Source organism: Sceloporus undulatus, chromosome 4, assembly GCF_019175285.1.
Source record: "Sceloporus undulatus isolate JIND9_A2432 ecotype Alabama chromosome 4, SceUnd_v1.1, whole genome shotgun sequence".
NCBI classification, from domain to species: Eukaryota; Metazoa; Chordata; class Lepidosauria; order Squamata; family Phrynosomatidae; genus Sceloporus; species Sceloporus undulatus.
This window is the reverse complement of record NC_056525.1, coordinates 199862037-199883350: the sequence shown is the minus strand read 5'-3', so window position 1 is coordinate 199883350 and position 21314 is coordinate 199862037. Positions and strand designations below refer to the sequence as shown.

At 41.2% G+C, this 21314-nt stretch overlaps 1 protein-coding gene across 7 annotated transcripts in view; it reads right to left on the bottom strand.

The window, feature by feature from the left end:
- LYN (LYN proto-oncogene, Src family tyrosine kinase) overlaps nucleotides 1–21314 on the bottom strand; it is a 63486-nt gene that overhangs the window by 23911 nt on the left and 18261 nt on the right. For 2 of the 7 annotated variants that reach the window (XM_042462733.1, XM_042462730.1), the window contains exons 2-6: nucleotides 5091–5165; nucleotides 1156–1201; nucleotides 943–1051; nucleotides 320–418; nucleotides 117–220 (exon numbers count right to left, since the gene is read on the bottom strand). In XM_042462733.1, coding sequence (XP_042318667.1) covers nucleotides 117–220; nucleotides 320–418; nucleotides 943–1051; nucleotides 1156–1201; nucleotides 5091–5159 — 427 coding nt within the window. In that variant the 5' untranslated portion in view covers nucleotides 5160–5165. Of the gene's footprint in view, nucleotides 1–116; nucleotides 221–319; nucleotides 419–942; nucleotides 1052–1155; nucleotides 1202–4395; nucleotides 4425–5027; nucleotides 5166–7515; nucleotides 7746–21314 lie in introns of those variants that run through there. The other 5 variants (XM_042462729.1, XM_042462727.1, XM_042462731.1 and 2 more) reach the window with 4 other exon arrangements.

Sequence of the window (21314 nt, the reverse complement as noted above, 5' to 3'; positions counted from 1 at the left end):
CACTTATTTATAAACAAAACATTTTGAAAAAAACTATAGCAAAAACAATTTAGTTGTTCTGCCTATTGGCAGAAGCTGAGTATACTTTTAGTTTCAATGTAATTTAAAAAGTGTACCTTTTAATGTTTCACTTTCTCTGATAAGAAATGCTCCAGGAGCATTTCCAGGTGCTAGAAGTTGCCTTTCTGCGTCTTTCCTGGTTATGTCTTTAAAGAACCATCTGAAAAACATAGTGGGGGAAAAATTACACATTCTTCTTATTTCTCAACTGGAATGTGGAAAAAACAATAATAAAGAACAACACTTAAAATACACCTACTCCTCTGTTTCCAAGGTATTGACCTTTGCAACATAGTTACTTGGGATAAAGCCTTCTTTCTTGGTCACAAGGGATTTAGCCCTCCACCATTCTCCATGTCTAAGAAGAAGAAGAAAACAACAACATCTGAATAAAGAATGCCGATATCAGCCAATTTTGAGCAATATCCAGAAAGTCTTAGGTTTCACTGAAGGGAACAATTTGATGATTCCAGACATGCGTAGTGGTCTGAGCACTTAGATACCTCACTGAACATTGACAGTCCCAAATCAATTAGAAGAATGTTAAGAGCAGCTATGGTGAAACAGGAAAAGTCCTGTCTAGTCCATCATTCTCTTCACACAGCTGAAGCAGAATACCAGTTGCTTAGGTCAGCCAATAGCAATAGCAAGTACATTTCTATACTGTTATCAATGCACTTAAGCACTCCTCAAGCAGTTTACAATGTGTAAACAATGGCAAGAAAATCCTGTAATAGATTCACCTTAGGGTTGCCATAGTTGGAAGCAATGTGAAGGCACACAACACACACATGCACAAACTGCAAGAAATATATACTCCTCTATTATTTTCTAAGAGCAAAAAATTAAAAAACAGAACAATGAATACTTCTATATACTTACTCTTCCAGAATTCTCATTCTCTCTCCTTTTTTGAAGGATAAATCATCTTCATGAATGCCATCATAAGGATACAAGGCTACTACAATATCCTGATGCTCCCTGTTCTCTTCTAATATAGAAAATGAAGAGAGAACATTTTTAGTCATTTAACAAACTGATAAATGCTTTGTATTGTGATTTGTATTGTTAAGTTATAGCCTTTTAGAAACATACCTTCTTTAGAGAACCTCTGACCGGGTAGAAGTATATCCTCATTTACCTGAAATAACAACAATAAAAGGCCAATAAAACCGTTTTATATCACCATAAAATGCATGGACTCATATTTATAAAATTAAATCTTTTTAAAAAACAGCTACTACATATTGTCGTTTGCTTGTGTTTGTTTTTCATTTTAATGCTGACTATATTAACTTGGTCAATATTTAGAAGCAATTATAGTTTCTGCACTTAGATTTTTAAATGACTGAGAGTACTATAAATTAGGGAAAGAATGAGGGTAAATCAGGAATACACACTAGAATCTAGGGTCATTCACTAAGGCTAAATACCAGTTGCCTAAGAATATGAGCTATGTGCATGCACATCTCCTACATGTGACCCACCTATAGGCATTTTAGCATGGTTTCTGAGAGACAGTGTGGCATAGTGGTTTGAGAGTTGGACTGGGACTCTGGAAACCAGGATTTGATTCTCAGCTCAGCCATGAAACCCACTGGTTGACCTTGAGCAAGTCACATGCTCTCTGCCTCAGGTGAAGGCAATGACAACTTCTCTGAACTAAGATTGCCAAGAAAACCCCATGATAGGATCACCGTAAGTCAGAAACATCTTAAAGGCACACAACAACAACAAACTATGGGAAAGGAATGCTTGACTAGATGAGCCTTAGATCTCATCCAGTAGAGCTAGAACTCCATGGGCACCATTCTCAAGATATGAGTGCATTACTTCAATGACAACTAGAAAGGACAATCTCCTTATGGCTCAGTTTCTAGAACTTCACAGTAGAAAGTCCTCACAGTTAACCTTGGCTTTGTGATGATGCTATGTTGTGTCTGCCTCATTCATACAGAATGGAAAAGGTATTTTGACTAATGTAGTTTTGAAAACTACAGAGGACTCTGTCTCTGTTTGAAAAACAAATAAAAGAAAATCAAACATGTTTAATGTGAGTTAGATTTTAGTGAGTAGCTGCTCATATAAGAAAATATACTCAGAAACTTAGAGAACAAGAGAAAATATTAGCACCATAATGTGGTCAGAGGAGAATGACATGCAAAAAAATATGGCTTCCAACTTTCTAAAAAATGTTAGCGTTTATGCATGTGAGATAATTACATAAGTATATGCAATATCACGTTCCTTATGTCTGCCTTTTTAAAACAAGCATGGTCAACTGTTGTGAGCCCATACTGGTCTCCTGTTGAACCTTGGATGTCTTACCCCAATGTCTTGTTACTTTTAAAGAAATGTTTTTGGGGGGAGGAGAGACATTTAGAAGATCTGTTATGCCATTTAGGTGCCATGCCATTTCATTCATTTCAGGACCTCCTTGGTCCTTTTTTTAACTGGAAAGTAAAACAGAAGTTCATTTCCAGTTTCACTGATGATGATGATGATGATGATGATGATGATGATGATGATGATAATTTATTTCTATTTCCCACCTCTCCCTACAGATCAAGGCAGGATCACAGCAAAATTACATACAATCATACAAATTCCAACCGTTAAAATTCTCTTAAAAATGCCTGAAAAGGTCTTTAAAAGCTTGGGGGAGCATGACAACCCCTCTCTTACTAGAAAATATTGGGGATTTTTTTTTTTGTAAAAAAATAATGTTTTGCCAAAAAAAAATGATGTAGTTGGGGGAGGCCTGAGACCTTCATTAATGGCCTGAACAGACATGAAGACCATGGGTGGCACTTTCTTTGTCCCTATGCCTTAGATACTTTAGAACAAGTTTCTTCTTATGCAGCTATGAGCCTGTACAGACAGGCCAAAATAAAGCTTCTTTGGGTCACTTTGGAGGTATGCTGTTTCAATGATGCATGTGTCCTAAGAGGCCAGAAGCTGCACCAAAGCCACACTCCAGTCCTAAGAATTGGAGCACAGCTTTGGCGCAGCTTCTGGCCTTTTAAGATGAGTGTGTCATTTAAACAGCATACCTCCAAAGTGACCAGAAGCAACTTTTTGGCCTGTCTGTATGGGCCCTATATCTACTTTCCACAAACCACAAGATTCTCAATAATACATATCCTCTGAAAATACTGAAGGCTGACTGCACTGAAGAATTTCTTAGTGTTGCCATTTTCTTTTATAGCATTCCATACACCAAAGACAATGGAAGATTCTTCTGAAACCTAACTGAAGTACATTTGTGTGTGCCTTCAAGTTGTCCATTGACTAACTGCGACCCAATGAATGATAGCAATAACAAGTACATTTTCTATACTGCTTATCAGTGCACTTAAGCACGCCTTAGGTGGTTTACAAAGTGTAAGCTATTTGTTTTTTTGTGGGGTTTTCGGGCTATGTGGCCATATGGCCACATAGCCTGAAAACCCCACAAAAAACTATGGATGCAGGCCATAAAAGCCTTCGACTCCACATTGTAAGCTAATTGCCCCCAACAATCTGGGTACTCATTTTAGCGACCTCGGAAGGATGCAAGCCTGAGTCAAGCTTGAGCCCTTTCTCTGGTATTGAACTCACAACCTTGCAGTTTGTGAGTGAGTGGCTGCAGTACAGTCATTTAACCACTGCGCCACCAGGGCTCCTATACCATAGGGTTTTCTTAGGCAAGGAGTACTCAGAAGTAGTTTTGCCAGTTCCTTCCTCTGAAAAATTAGCCTGAAATGCATGGGACAAATAAAGCAGATTTTAGCTCCTTTGAGGGCATGGTGTTTAGATGACACACACCCCCAAAGCTGCCAGAAGCCATGCCAAGACCGTGCTTACAGGACAAGAGCTGGACCTTTTAAGAGTGTATTAAATCTACTCCTGTTGACATCTGGCTTGGGACCACAGCAGTGGAAGTGGGCTGTGCAGTCGCCGTGGTTCCAGCACGATTGTGGCTGGAGCTGCCACAAGGCTGCTCCTTCTGGGCTGTGTGCTTCAGCCCATAGACTACAGCAGCTGGTATCCATTGCCAGTCTCCCATCCAAGTATTACACAGAACTGACCCTGGCTAGCTTCCAAGATCAGACAGGATTTAGGGTATTTAGGCTGGTAAGTAGAGGAGCATAATATAGATACACCTGGACAGAAGTGTAATATAGTGGACCTATTGTATCAGCAGGCCAGTCATCGCCCCACTCCATTATTGTCAATGGCTTTGCATGGATGTCTCCACTTATTCACTATAATGGGGCATGAGCATGCATAATTTTTCTTATCTGCAGGGGCCCTTGGAACCTCCCACGGACAGGAAAGGCAGACATCACTCACCTTCAATATTCTTCCCTGCTTGCCCCAGCCTGAAAAGAACAAGAACTAAATTCCACAGGGGAACTGAATGCTTTTTCAAGAGACAGTGCAGCACAAGGGTAGGAAAGTAGAAACCTCCTAAGGATGTACCCATGTAACATTAGGCTTTTAGGTTTCTAGGCTTTTGAAAAAACCATTTCTTTTGAAGGGTCTAATAACTGCAGCATGGAGTGGAAAAATGAAGGGTAGGTTACAGGATGTATCTTAAAGTCACATCGAGCTCATGGGCCAAAAGGTTGCTCACTCTTAACTTACATCATGAAAAATTATCTCCAAAGTGGTGGTGTTTGGTTTTTAAAATGGAAAGTAGTTTCATTAGAGAATGAATTATATCTGTTAAATGCAAATGGCAAAGTAAAATTTTCCAGTGATTGACCAACAGCCACAGGCACTGTATTCAGGATGCACTGTGACAGTGTGAACTCAAAATGCACATACAAATTCTGAATTTCAGATTGGGGGGGGGGGTGTTAAGCAACCCAGCACCACAAAAAAGTAATTTCTTCTTTTTGCAAGTTTCTTTTAAACGAAAAGATATGCTAGCCATGCTGTGATCTTACTGTTTGCAATCTTCCCTGAAACTATCTACTTACTGGCCTTTGCTGTTTATTGGACGTTGGATCCCTCACATAAATAGTTCGTTCAGTTTTACGTACTGGATGGATCTTCGAATCATTCCCATCTCCACGCAGACTGTCTTTTCGTTTGGATTTTATACACCCCATACTTCCCTGTTGAACAAAAACAATAATATTAAGCAAAAATGCTCTCTCACATGTCCCTGTTGTCCAGTTTATATAGTGAAAACTTGCTAAGGTCTTCATGTAAGCACTATGTCTTGTCTGAGACTGGTATTTGGTACTCTCTTTCTAACATCACAATAATGGAGCAGTACCCAAAGTAATTTGCCTGGTGTCACCACTGCGATCATTTAGGTATCATTTTTAGTTATTGATACCACTTTAACTGCCATAATTCAATGCTATGGAGTTGTGGGAACTGTAGTTTTGTGAGACATTTAGCCTGCTCTGTCAGAGGGCTCTGGTGTCACAACAAACTATAATTCTCCGAATTCCATAGCATTGAACCATGGCAGTTAAAGTGTTATCAACCTGGATTATTTATGGAGTGTGGATGCAACCTAAGGCATGTCAACAGAGAAGCTAGGCAAGCCCAGTTGATACCAGCCAATCAGAACTGAGGAATTGCTGTGAAGAGGTTGAGATATGGGGAGAAAAGCTACAAAACTGAGGCTTTTTTTCTGACAGAATGCAGATAGGGAAATGTTTGCAGAGAGATAGGGGAAGATGGCATTAAGATAGGGAAAAACTGTAAAAGAGATAGGACAGTCAGCCAGGGGAAGACTGAATAGAGTTTCGGGGAGCTGTGAATGATTAAATAGTTCAAGGATTAATGTGTGATTTAATTTTTTTTAATACACTTCTGTTTGTTCATTCTTTTTTGCAACTGTGTCTAAAAGTTGTTGTTAAGTTTTACTAGAGAGTCTGGTCACACTTTCTATGGTGACCCCATTGAAGAACACATGCAGGGATCACCTTGAGGGCAATGCAGGGAAGAATCATAAGAGGGAAAGGGGACAAGATGAGTGACAGGATCCCAAAGGTTTTAAATCTGATCAGATCTTAGTCTAAATATTTTATATTCTGGCTTCATCTTTCTTTGTTTTGATTTTGTATTGTATGTTATCTTGAAATCTGATATGGTGAAACAAGATGTATAAATATTTAATAAATAAATCTTCCCCTCTCCCATGTGAAGTACAATGTACACACTGGATCTCCATAATTTCCAGCACCCGCATCTGCCTTAGGGTGGTAGATGCAGGACTCCACAACAACCACTTTTTGTCACCAGTCAAATGAGATACAATTTTGTATTCCGTCAAAATGGTAATGTTTTTCTATTAAGCATTTTAATGGAACTTTTCAAAATAAATACAGTCGGCCCTTCTTATACACTGATTTTTTATACACAGATTTAAGCATACACGGTTTGAAAATGTTCCAAAAAAGTATAAATTTACCTTGATTTTCCATTTTTTATAAGGGACACCATTTCACTATGTCATTATATGTAATGGGACTTGAGCATACACGGATTTTGTTATACACGGGAGATCTTGGAACCAAACCCCAGCGTATAACAAGGGTCCACTGTAGATACATTTTAAAAGAATGCACACTGATAGAATTCTTTTGTTGTGTTTTTAAACTTTTGAATTTTATTTTTTAAAAATAGCTAGAAATGCTGAAAATATATTTCTAAGCACCGGTTATGAGTGCAGTAGTTTCCAGAATGTTTTCACAAATATGGTTGGCTTGAATTCCCCCTTCCATTATAGGCAGAATGTTACACACAGAAACAAAGAAGAAAATTGTTACAACTTGCAGAATGGCCATAGATAGATAGATAGATAGATAGATAGATAGATAGATAGATTTGGAAGTAATAGACAAAAGGTTGCATACAAAATAATGCAAATTAATTATCTACCTCAGATAACAAAAATATATCTTTTCCCCATGTGTATGGCAATTACAGTTCCAGTGTGCGAACTCTCTGACCTTACTGGTGAGTCAGGAACATCCCAAATCCACAAAACAGTGATATCTTTATTATGTGAATTTTGGATGTTCTAATACTTTATTATATGGCCAACACTGCTACCCCTGAATATGTTTCCTGGATGTGAAGAGTCAGAACTAAAGGTGATAATATAGGAATGTCAGTAAAAGAGTTGAGATCTCCCACTCTCTTCCCTGTAACGTACAGAGAAACTGATCCTGTGGCATGACATGATCATACTTTGAACTGTCCTGTTCCTCTGATAGGTTCGCTTTAGCATTACCACGAGGCACAAATTACTTGAAGGCATACAACAACAAAGTTTGCCAGAGAAAAAAGGCTGAATGTTTGTGTTTTTTTGTATTGTAAACTTATTTTAGCTGTTGTAAGCCAACAAAGGAACTTTGATTACAGAGTAGCCCATAAATTAGATAAATACAAACTAGCTCCTTATAGCGACTTGTCATTTATCTCTGTAAATTTTCACAACTTTACCTTGCAAGCTCAACCATCAGAAAAACATAATCCAGGAACTCAAGTAGGGTGACAGCAAACCTTTCTTTCCTTCCATTTCAAAATCAAGCCATTTTCCCGAAGTAAAGAGAGCTGGTACTTTTACCAAGTTCTGAGCAGCTCAAAGAGAAAGAGGAACTTAAATGCTATTGTGAAGTGAAGAAAGAAAGGGGAAGTACTCAAAAGCTGCCACACCATCTGTATATTGCTCTACGTGCCTTCATGTTCAAACATTACTTGTCAATTCATTGCACTTAGGTAGCTTGGCATCTTTAGAGTTATTTTATTGTGACACCTATTTTCTTTTCCATCACACAAACAGCCCTAAAAAAGACCGGTAAACCATCAGATACAAAAGCACAGCAATGGAAAATAACACAAGATTCACAAGAAAACAAAACAGCAAGCAGAGACTTAAATTGAGTTTGGGATTCACTTAAGAACTAAATGTGTATTTTAAAAGATACATTCACAGTTTTTCTAAAGACTGAAAAAGTATTGGTTAGAAAGGTGCCTTCAGACAGCAGATCCTAACAACTATGACTATCACTAAATTGATATAAAACCCAACATACAAAAATACTTTATTGAACAGAAAAGAATAAAGAGGCAGTGGATGCAAAAGATATAAATCAAGAAGGAAAGCTTTGGAAACAGGAAACAGGTTATTAATATACATATATAATCTCTGCAGTACAAAAGAGGTCAGGAAAGACAGAACTATATATATAAAATCAGAAAGATAACTTATTACTTATTATTATTTATTATAGTATTTATATCCCGCTCTTCAGCCCTAAAGGCTATCAGAGCAGCTTACAATTATTATTTTTAATTAGACGGTTCCCTGCCCTCAGGCTTACAATCTAAAAAGGCATGACCCAAAAGGAGAAGGGAATGGTGGTGAGGAAGGGGATCATGTCCAGCAGTTCTTCTCTCCCTCTGAGGCCTGGACCAAGGCAGATGGACTGGAGGGAGGGCTCTACTTCTTAAGGATAGGCCCGATGGCACTGGGCCTGTCTTTTCACTCCTTCCCAGGCCAGATGGAGACATATGTCATGGAGGGAGGGCTCTTCCTCTTAAATATAACATGAAAATTACAGAGGTAATCATCATCTTAATCATAAAAACCACTTATGAACAAGCTAGAAATTTTTGATCAGCTCACGGGATCATATTTAGCTTATAGTATATATTATAAGGTCTATTTGTTGAAAAGCAACTGATCATAATACTTTATTAAGGTATCCTAACAGAATATTCTGTTCAGGATGTTAAAAATGGGAGTTCCATCATTATAATCCTCTGTACTGTTTTGCAACTGGATGTACAGTTGGCTTTTTGTGTTTTTTTTTTTTTTTTGGTGCTATGTGGCCATGTTCTGGAAGAGTTTGTTCCTGATGTTTCATCAGCATTTGTGACTGGCATCTTCAGAGAATGCTGGTCTGGAAGTGAGTGCGGTATATGTATTACTGTGTGAGCCTGGTTTGGGAGGAGTGATTTCCATGTTAATCTGTGCATTGTTCTGTTGTTGAATGGCAAAGCCTCAAGGTGGGAGGATATGCAAAGAGGATTTGTGTCTGTTTAATTGTCTGCTGACCCTGGGTGGTTTTCATTTGAAATTGGCTGGGTCTTGATTTTAGTGTTTTTCAGAACTGGTAGCCAAACTTTGCTAATTTAAAGGGTTTCTTCTTTCCTATTGAAGTTGTCCAGGTGCTTGTGGATTTCAATGGCTTCCCTGTGCATTCTGACCTGATAGTTGTTGGCATGAATTTCAGTGTTTTCTAACAGCACTTTATGCCCAGGATGGTTTATAATGTGTTCTGCTACTGCTGATTTTTCTGGCTGACCCAGTCTGCAGTGTCTCTCATGTTCCTTGATTCATGTTTGAACACTGCATTTGGTGGTCCCTATGTAGACTTGTCTGCAGCTGCATGGTATGCAGTAAACTCCTGAAGCCGTGAGAGGGTCTCTCCTGTCCTTCACTGGTCTGTAAATGGTTTGTAAACCATTTGGAGGTTGTGTTTCCTCACCAGTTTCTCTATTCTGTTTTGTCTTCACTCCTCAGGCTAATGGTTATTCCAGCTCAGACATCAGAAGGGCTGCCAGCACAGAAAAACCAAGAGGAGTGAAGACAAACAACCACCCAAAAGCATACCTCAATGGAGTCACAGACAGAATAGGGAAACTGGTGAGGAAACACAACCTCAAAATGGTTTACAAACTGACCAAGAAAATCCAGCAAATGCTGTACTCAGCAAAGGACAGTTTTGTGATGACTTTCATTATCAAAGGAAATGGCGGAAAGATGTACAGGAGATTGACCTTGACAATAAAAAAGAAAGCTGTATCCTAGATTTCCATTCCCCTTGGGGAATCTGGAACAAAATGTTTCACATTGGTGATTTAGTGGCAAGACATAGAGGTCTATGTCAAGAGGTCATACAGCACAAGTGGGCAGCGAAGTGTGTCTCCTTGGAAGTGGAGGAGATTGCTGATGGTCCCTGGAGTGGAATCAATGAAGATGAGGGGATGAATGGGGCAATTGTGCCAAAAATATATGATCTTCGGAGTACTAAAGTGAAGAAGGATGGTTCAAGCAATAGGCTCTATAACGTAGGTCATCAAGAATAGCATGGTCATCAAGGCGAGAAAGGTGTAGAGACTGGGGTGATACCACTTAGTCCCGAGTCGGGCTCTGAAGCTGAGGCAGAAGTGGAGATGGAGAGCAAGAAGTCGGTGAGGTTACCTGAGATCAAGAATGGCTTCGTGAACATTTTGGGGAGGACTGTTGATCTACGTGATCCACAAGTGGGGATTGTGGAAGTGGTAGTAGAGGACGTTCCTGGAAAGGCAAAGCCTGAGCTTGGCCAGCAGGTAGAGGAGAGCCATGGGTCTCAGCAAGAATGTCAGTATTGTCGGCATGAGGCCAGGGGCAGATTGGTTGAGATGGAAGAGAAAGGAGGTGTCCCAGGCAAGTACATAAGTCATGGACAAGAGGCTTCTTCTTCTTTTTCATTTTGGAAATACCCAATGTGTCAGAAACATGGAGAGATGGTACCATGGGTGGTATTGATGCCAAGGCCGGCTCAGGTGAAGTTGAAGTCGAGTGCAAGTCCATAGTCAACTGATGGATAGCAAGTTGAACGGAGGACCCAAGAAATTTTTGCCCAGCGAGGGACTTGGGAATTGGGGCAAGGAGGCCTTATTCCCAAAGAAGAGCCTTTTTAGACTAGCGACGTGGTTGCAGCATGAAGGCCTGGCAATGGCAGCACAAGGCCATGTTATGGGCTTCTCCAAGGCAGAGGAGGAGGCACTTGGAATGGCTGTCTTTTTCAGGGATCTTACCCCTGCACTTGACATATTGTTTGAAGAATGTGGAAGATGCTGTACAAAGTCTGAGGATGAGCCAAAAATACTGAAATCTGAGGCGAATCCAAGAGAAAATCCTTAGAACAAGCCAAGTCAAAATTGAAAGTGAAAGAGAGGAAAATGCTCAGAGAAATTCTTAACGACGTTACTGCTGTGGTGGATGAAAAAGAAGTGGGGTGTGGACATCAGAGGGGCCTTATATGGGGAAGTGTGGAGGGACAGGGCTACCACCAAAAACACCAACTGACTGCTTTGAAGGCTCCAAATTAGTACTGTGCAGGTGCATTACATCCCATGTGTGTACATCACAGAAACCATGAAGAAGAATCAAGGAACAAAGTGCAAAGGCAGGCTTACTGCCAAATATAAAGAAAACAACAACAACAAAAAAATGACCATGGAGGATCTAAACAATTTCAGCCTAGACAATGAGGAAATAAAAATAGTAAAAGAGTTCCCATACCTTGGATCAAGCATAGAACATAATGAGGACAGTCGTCAAGAAATCAGAACAAGACTGGGAATGGGAAGGGCAGCAATGAAAGTACTGGAAAAGATACTAGAGAGTGAAGATATATAACTGAGCATGAAAGTTAGAATTGTACAAGCCACTGTATTTCCCATTAACATGTATGGATATGAGAGCTGGAGAGTGAAGAAAGCACATAAGAATAAAATTAATTAATTCAAGAAGTGATGAATTGTGCTGAGGATACTGTGGATGACCAAAAAGACAGACAAATGGATCCTAGAACACATCAAACTGGAAATCTCCCTGGAAGTCAAGATGATAAAGTTGAGGCTGTCACACGTTCAACACATCATGAGAAGATAGGACTCATTATAAAAGACAATAGTGCTAGGAAAGGTAGAAGATAGTACAACTAGATAAAATCCACATGCTAGATGGATGGACTCTATTATTGTAAGCTGCCCTGAGTCCCAGTCTTTGTAGAGGGTCAGGATATTAATAATAATAATAATAATAATAATAATGAAGTCATGGGTATGAATTTGCAGGACTTACACAGAGCATTGAGGATAGGGGTTCTTGGACATGTTTCATCCACAGGGTTGCCATGAGTTGGGATCAAGGCACTTAACAACAACAACAAACTCTCTTATCAAAATTCTAAGAATCTCATATTTCACTTGTGTGCATGAGTATAAAAATTAACACTTCCTTATCCTCACTGTTTCAAAGATAGAGATGAATGTGTAACAGGAAACATTTTAATTCCATTTTAACTTTCTTGCATGCAGAAAACATTAATAATACTCATTGGATTTTCAATTTTATTTCCTGGACTTTGTGGCTCTTTATCTCCCAAAGTTCACATGGCCAGAGGGAGGAGTGGCCTGTCTGCACAGATAACCCTTCATGGGACTCTACATACAGCCCTGAAGGGACGGCCCCTTCTTCAGCCAGATCGGGGCCGCGGAAACCTTACACCATGGCCCTGATCCAGCCTCTGGAGGGTGCAAAAAGGAGCTGTAAAAAGCAGCTCCTTTTTTGTGCCTTCCAAAGGGTGCCAGAGACATGGCGGCATGGCTGTATGGTGCCCCTTCAGCACTACGTCATTTGGACATAGGACTGGAGGTGTGTCATGATATTGTGCACCACCTGGAGCAGCATGCAGTGTCAGGGTGCCCGAGGGGCGGGGGTGGAGTTGGGCATACATTATCAAGACACTGCACCCCGACTCTGCCCCCAGGCCGGCACAAAATACCGGTCTGGGGCCCATATCATCTTAACTGAGAGCAAAAACAACAGGAGCAACATCTTAACAAAATGTAGGTCGGTGACTACCATTGCCATAGTTTTCTTTCCTCTGTATTATTGCTAATACTTTTGCCTGATGTTGAAGCCTGTGGAGCTTCAAGAGCTTGCAACATGTATTTTGTGCATTTTGGTTGTCCCAATAAAGTTATCATTCTTTTGTGGATTTTTGGATGTTATTGGACCATGTTATGACTGTCAGAGATACACATATATTAGCACAGAGCCAGCTAAAGTCACATTGACCATTCATTTCCATTAGAATGAATGCAAGGTAAACAAACAAGGAAGAGTTAGTAATTAGGTTTGTTATGTGACTTTGACTTAGAGTTCTGGTGACTCTATCACAGGGTTTAATGGTAAGAATTATTTTGAGATTTATCATTACTTTCCTCCTAGGCTGAGAGAATGTGATTTCCCCAAGGTCACACAGTGGGTTTCCATGGCTGAGCAGGAATTTCAAACCTGATCTCCTAGAGTCCTAGTCTGACACAATCTACAACACCACACTGGTTCTTAGGTACTCTAAGCAGGCCCTCAAACTAAGCAACGCTGAATTAGGAATAAAAAAGAGAAAAAGAGGTAACAAGTCCCCAAAAAGTGAGCAGAAGAGACTGATTACTAGTGAACTAAAGAAAGACATGTCTGCAGGTCAAGACTTTTATTTACAACAGAAAAGGTGTAAATCCCCTTTCTATGGCATCAAATAGCATACAATCATCATTTTGCACCAAGATCTAGCTCATCAGATGTTGACAGTGTTATAGCATTCTTTGTATAGACAATATTATCCTCAAAGCATATTCGTGTTGTATCAATATGTATGAGGCACAGAACACCTCATTTCAAGATCATCCTAGTTCTCCAAGTGTTGTTTCTTATGCAGACAAAACAGCACCATGCACCCAAACTAGAGAAAGGTATTAATAAACTCAAAAGAACCTAACATCAGTCAACAGTGCGATGCGGCAGCTAAAAAGGCCAATGTGATTTTAGGCTGCATCAATAGAAGTATAGTGTCTAGATCAAGGAAAGTAGTAGTGCCACTCTATTCTGCTCTGGTCAGGCCCTACCTGGAATACTGTGTCCAGTTCTGGGCACCACAATTTAAGAAACTGGAGCGTGTCCAAAGGAGGGCCACTAAAATGGTGAAGGGTCTGGAAACCATGCCCTATGAGGAATGACTTAGGGAGCTGGGGATGTTTAGCCTGGAGAAAAAAAGGTTAAGAGGTGATATGATAGCCCTGTTTAAATACTTGAAGGGATGTCATACTGAGGAGGGAGCTAACTTGTTTTCTGCTGCCTCTATCTATTTACCCTCTATGTTGTTTGGGGAGCCTTATTCCCCTGAGAAACATTCATAACCCACAGACTTGCCACTGTTGTTCAAGACAGGCATTTCTCTTCATTTTCTACTCTCCCATCCCAGACAATCCAGACCCACTTGAGGAATGCCAGTGCTGGCTGGGTTCTTATAATGTCAAAATAGTGGTTGTTGTCTAGTTGAGTAGAGAGAAAGCAAACTGAAGATATAAATTAAATACAGACATCCTTATGGAATAACTCAGCACTCTAGGGGGCAGGACCAGCCCTATCATTAGGCAGGGTGAGGTGCCCACCTCAAGTAACAGATTCTGGGATCAAAGAAGAGTGAGAGGGCCAAGCCATTGTTGCTTGTTGTACTCAGTGTTGGGCAGAAGACGCTGCCTCATCTGTAGGGTTGAAGCAAGATTCAACTATTACTCCAATTGTCTTTCATTTATAGAACAGGAGGAGGCTGCCATTTAATTCTTTGCCTTAGATAGCAAAATGTCTTCAGCTGTCTTGGTCACTGGAAGGGGAATTATTTCAAATTTGAGGAGGTGTAAAAAACTGTGGAAAGGCAGAAAACTGGCACCTTCTGTCCATGCTGTGTGTCTACAAGTAGGTAGGTTTGAGACTGTGGTTATTACTATTATTATTATTAAGATTTATTTACAAAGCACTGTAAGCTTAACCTTTGAAAGTTATTTTGTGATTCCTGTCACACAGAAGTCGTTTGCATCATCTTGAAATGCAACCCTTCTTCCTTTCTTCATTCACAATTAAGAGGTCTTACCAGCACTCTGAGATTGAGAGATGGGGAGCTGCAACCAGCTCAACCAACTGTAGAAAGCTACATTCTCTAGAAAATGGTGGTAGGATCTTGTCCATGTGCTGTGCTAATGGTTGCACTTTTTTCTAGGTAGTGGTGAGAGCAAAATATCCAATGCCTGCCTTCCTGCCCGCCTACCTTCCCAGGTGCATTGTCTGCACCTCATTTCCTCCTTCATCTGCCATCTATGCCAATTTAGCTATTCCAGTATAGCAACCAACAGGATTTTAGATGGTGATTCTAATTCTTCCCATAGTGTTGTTTTTTTAGCCATGGAGATTCTCTAGTATGGAAAAGCCTTTCTGTTAAAGGCATTGAATGTGCTTAGTTATGTACCAGAAATGGTTAATTCAGGCCTGTTACAGAACAGACAGACCAAAATAAAGCTGCTTCGAGTCACTTTGGAGGTATGGTATTTCAATGATGCATGAGTCCTAAGACTCAAAAAGCCACACCAAAGCTGCACTCCAGTCCTTAGGACCGGAGCATGGCTTTGGTGCGGCTTTTGGACTCTTAGGATGCATGCATCATTGAAATACCATACCTCCAAAGTGACTCAAAGCAGCTTTATTTTGGCCTGTCTGTAACAGGCCTCAGACTCCAGAAGAAAAGCAAAAGCACATGTAAATGCTTAGTGCCAATGACTTTTCTGATTATCTGCCAGTGAATCCTGCCTGAAACCCTGGAGAACCACCGCTAGTCAGAACTGACAATATTTGGCTAGATGGAATGGTTTGACTCAGTATAAGACAGCTTCACATGTTTCTATGCTTAGGCTGATAACTGACTATAACTATAGCATATGTTTCTGATGCCTATTTACGTAATGACTTATGCTATACGTTTTCGTTAACATTGCTTGAAAAATGTATTTTTCAGAATGCCTGATTAAAATCAAGATTTACATTCTTCTACCAGACACTCAATGTTCAATGTTCCCAGATTGGTCATAATTTAAATTTTCCTTGTGGACTTAAATATCCTTTGCTTAATTCAACAGTTCCCATTTCTATAAACATCTTCCAGCAGGGTCGTATCTCTCTCCTTTCCACTCTTCCCACCAGTTCCTGCTGTGAAAGGGTTATTGCAGCCTGAAGAAGAAGAAGAAAAAGAAGAAGAAGAAGAAGAAGAAAAAGGAAGACTTTGGGCATTATGGGTTGCTTTCTCTGAAAACAGCTTGCACTTCTAAAGGAGTGAAGTGAAACTTTCTAAAGACTGGAAACTGCAAGTGTAGCAAAAAGACACAGATGAAGCAACTGTGGGAGAAATTACAGGAAGACAAAAGAGGAGGTAGCAGGCAATTGGGTAACAACCTGCCACATTGAGCCAGACATGAAGGGGCCCTTATTCACATGTCTGTCCCCTTCACACTTCCCTGAAAACAGATGATCCCCATGCTTCTCTTCCTTCCTGGCTCCCACACTGGAATAAGCCAGAAATGGGGGCAGTTGTTCAAGCAAAGGATTGTAGGGATGAGGCAGTGGAGAGGTACAATTCCCTCTGGTCATATGCTCTTTTTTGTTTTGGAAAGCCCTATATGTAAAAGGCCAGGAAAGGACCTCCTATCTCCCTCACATCTAATGTGGTCTGAAAATGAACACAGGAACAGTTAGCCTGATTCATTCCACTATACCAGTTTTCTAAAATCTTATTTCACTCACTTCACCTTTCTTTTTGTTTAGAGTAAAAATACAGTTCAACTACAGGCAACTCATGTAGTTTCTCTGTGTACTGGAGGAACGCAAGATGACAAAAAAGATGTGTCAGACCAACACAGATGGGTGATGTGTTTGGTCTGAGACAGAATCAGACATATCTATGGAAACTGCTGGCCACTTCCTCTTTTCATAGCTGGTTGCCTTCTGATAGCCCTTCAAGAAGTAATGACAGTTCATGACAGAGACTGACTCTCTGGGACAAGGGCGCAGAACCTGTGGCCCTCCACATTATATGGGGCTGCTGCAACACTGCAGAATCAATGCAGATTGATTTTTAATGGTCATGGCTCTATCCTATGGAATCCTGGGATTTATAGTTGGTTGTGGCACCAGATGTTTTCGACAGAGAAAGCCAAATGTGCCACAAAACTACAAATCCCAGAATTCCACAGCAGTGAGTCATGTCAGTTAAAGCACTGTCAGACTGCATTAATTCTGCAGTGTAATTACAGCCCAGGTCTAATCAGAGTTGAGGTCCAACTACTGGAGAATGAATTTTTCCACTCCTACCCTCATGTATCAGGAGTGAGAGCAGGCTAACATACAGATGGTTGTATCTGTATATTTTCTTCATCAGCTGAAATCCTGATCACAAGTACAGTACAAGGTTATCATTTTCCCAGTTCTTTAACAACTAACCTTGTTGGTATACAAATATAAGCTACTTTAGTTCCCTTCTTTCCTTCTAGTTTATGTGAGGAACATCCATCTCCTAATCTGGATCTCAGCCACCTCTCTTACCCTGTGTTTTCTACCTCTCTTACATAAAATAAATCCATGCTTAAATGCTTTGAGCAGAAAGTCGGAAAATAGAAACAACTTTTATAAAAAATATTTTATTTTATCTATAGTGATCAGGCATGTTTAAAGATTCTAAGGACATTAGGCAGTTTTCCTTCTACCATGAGGACTATATTAGCCCAGAATATTGATAAAGTATCTTTAGTAGCAACAACTGATGACAAGTTCCTAAAAAAATATCAAATGCTAAGGGAAGGGTAACTTTGCATTTGATAAGTGTCAGCACTCAAGCAACAAATCTTCGTGGGGGAAGGAAGAAAATAATATGATCTTGTCAAGGATCCTCAGGCTGATCTAGCATACCCCCCTCTCTCACACAAACAGAGGGGGAGAGAGAGAACCCTAGCAAAATAATCACTACAGCATGGTTTGTTGTTGTTGTGTGCCTTCAAGTCATTTCTGACTTATGGCGACCCTAAGCCAAACCTATCATGGCATTTTCTTAGCATTATTTGTTCAGAGGAGGTTTGCCATTGCCTTCCTCTGAGGCTGAGAGAGTGTGACTTGCCCAAGGTCACCCAGTTGGTTTCATGGCTGAGCTGGGAATTGAACTCTTGTCTCTAATGTTGTAATCCAGCAATTAAACTATTATGCCAGTGATGGCAAACCTTTTAGGGACTGAGTGTTCAAACACATAGGTGTTGCAACACCGGTAGTTACCGGGTGCTGAGGCATGACTTCTGGGGGGTGGAACTTCCACCTTCTGGGGGTGGGACGTCCAGGGGCAGGACTTCCTCGGAGACAGTGAAAGGCCCAGGAGGGCGGGAGAAGAGGAGGAACAGGCATGCACCCTCCCATCACTCTACATGCCCTTCAAAATGGCTTCATGTGCCAGAGATAGCATGTGTGCTATAGGTTCGCCACCACAGCACTATGCCATACTGGCTCACTCAGTACTACAGTACAATTACAGAAAGTTTTGCTTCTCGCATCTCCAGAGGTTTTCAGAACAGATTCAAGATAATAAAGGATCTGCGAAGACAGCATCTGCCAGTTAGACCAAATCTCCTGCTCAGTATAACCCAAGTTCCTATGTGCTAAAAGAAAACAACTCTCTTATTTGGAGTAGCTCCTAGAACAAATTTAGGCCTACAAAGTTGTACAGATAGATAAGTATTACAAATTGCATGCACAGACATGGCACATAAACAAAGACTCTACCCAGAAGATCCAATTCAAATTCTGCACAAGTCTAATGCAGATGAACCCACTGTTCTCTTCTGTGTGTTTGTTATGCAATGAATTGTTGCCAATTCAACTGAGCTAGAAAGAGCAGCCAGAATGGATACAAGTTTGTATTCCTTTTATATAGCACAGGTTGCTCAGAAAATTCTTTAAGGAGAAGATTCTAAGTATCATAAGGGATTAGTGGAAGTCCAGGATAATGGTGCCAAATTTTCAAAACAGCAATAAGGAACAGTAGAAATTCATGACATCCAAGGGTGACAGTCAGGAAGTTGCTATTAACAAGTTTGTATTCCATTTAAATATGAAATGAAAGTATTGACTGCCATTAACTTAGTCATGTGTTTCTCTGTACAGTTAATACAACTGCGCCCATACCTGGCCCAGAGAGACCTTGAAACGGTGGTACACACTCTGGTAACCTCTCGATTGGATTTCTGCAATGCGCTCTACATGGGGCAACCCTTGTACCACACCCGGAAGCTACAGATGGTACAGAATATGGCAGCCACTGGTCACTGGTACTTCCAGGACCAGTCATATTACACCTATACTTAAAGATCTGCATTGGCTGCCCATTCGCTTCCGGGCACAATACAAGGTGTTGGTGATAACCTATAAAGCCCTACATGGCTTGGGCCTAGGATACCTGGAGGACCGCCTCTCTCCATACATTCCGCCCCGCACCCTCAGAACATCTGGGCAGCAACTATTGAGGGTTCCAGGGGCTAGACTAGCCTCCACAACGAGGAGGTCATATTCCATCGTCGCCCCGGCCCTCTGGAATACGCTGCCCACAGAGCTCCGCTCGGCCACCTCCCTGGCCCAGTTTAGGAGGGAGTTAAAAACCTTCCTATTTCAGTTAGCATTCCCTGAATCAAGTCCTAGTTAGTCTTTCCTCCCTCAACAGCAATGGTGGCTGGCTAATGGGGGTTTTAGTATTGATTTTAATGGAATTGAGTAATGTATTTTAATGTATGTGTATTGTATTGATGTTATTAATATGTTGTTCACCGCCCTGATCGTTGGAAGGGCGGTATATAAATAAAATTTTTATTTTTTATTTATTTATTTTAATATATTGTTCACATTCATAAATCACATGATGCACACATTTTTGTCTTTATGATGTGCCCACACCCCAAAATACAAGACTTTTTTGTTTATTTTTTGCATCTCAGGGCCCGAACAGACAAGCCAAAATAAAGTTGCTTCAGGTCACTTTGGAAGTATGCTATTTAAAAGACACACACATCTTAAGAGGCCAGAAACTGCTGGACTGGAGCGTGGCTTTGGCGCAGCTTCCAGCCTCTTAGGATGCAAGTGTCATTTAAATAACATACCTCTAAAGTGACCCGAAGCAGCTTTATTTTGGCCTGTCTGTTCGGGCCTTCAGTCTATATAAAAGGACAAGCTTTTCAACCCTCAAATAGGGGACGTCTCTTATAATAAGGGACAGGTTTTCTGGTCCTCAAATAAAGGATATCCTTTATAAAGAGAGACACCTGGCAACTAGCTCAGTAGAGAAATTCTGGCCCAGAAGGCAAACCAAGAATTGTCAAAGAGAATGTATAGTCAGAGAAAAATAGGGCTCGATTCTCTGGCTCAGTGCTAACCAATATGCCAGGAGTCGGCAAACTACGGCCCGTGGGCTGGATCCGGCCCGGTGAGGCATTGGGACCGGCCCCAGCCCGGTCCTGCCGCCGATTGCCGCCTCTGTCGCAGCTTATGGCCGCAGCTGCTCACACAGCCGGCCGGCCACCCACTTCCGTGTCCGCCTCCTCCTCTGCCTCCTCCTTCTCCTCCACCCCCTGGGCGCTCCCTCTGGCTGTGGCCGCCCATGCGGCTGGCCAGCCAGCCAGCCAGCCAGCCACCTGCCTCTGCCTCCTTCTCCAACCTCCTCCTCCTCCCCCGTGTGTCCCCCTTGCCTTTCAGGGCTGTGCACGGCCAGCCGGCTGGCCACCTCCTCCTCTGCCTCCTGCTCTGCCTCCTCCTCCTCCTCCTCCATGGCCCTGGCTCTGGCCGCGCACTGGCCTAAAATGGGAGCTGGCCCCTTAAGGAGGCAGAGCCTGAGAAGAGGAGGAGAAGGAGGTGGAGCGGAGGAGGACTCTGTGCCAGAGGGAGGGGAAGGACTCTTTGTCTTTGGCGCGAATTACAAAGAGGAAGAGGAGCAGCAGCAGGAGAAGGGGAGGTGAGTGGCCATTTCAGGTCTCCCATAGTTTTTATTTCTTTTTTCAGGGCAGGCCTGTGTAAGAGAGTCAGTGTGGTTTGAATGTATTTTTTAAAATTATTTTTGGTTAATTTTTATTATTTAAAATATCCAAGTCTCCCTCGTTTTTTATTTTATTTTTTGTTATTTTTAATCTTAATGATAGCCAAGTTTCCCTTGTTTTTTATTTTATTTTTTTAACAATGTTTTACCAATGATACTGATGATGATGAGGATGGTGATATTGATATCAATCAGCTTCTGAGGCATGCGCGCGCTCTTTCTGAAGTTGAGATGGTGTGACTTTCCAAAGTGCATTTGGGTGCTTTGAATGCTAACAAGCCTGGCTTGCTTGGGCAATGATACTGATGATGATGAGGATGGTGATACTGATATCAATCAGCTTCTGAGGCATGCGCGCACTCTTTCTGAAGTCGAGATGGTGTGACTTTCCAAAGTGCATTTGGGTGCTTTGAATGCTAACAAGCTTGGCTTGCTTGGGCAATGATACTGATGATGATGAGGATGGTGATATTGATATCAATCAGCTTCTGAGGCATGCACGTGCTCTTTCTGAAGCCG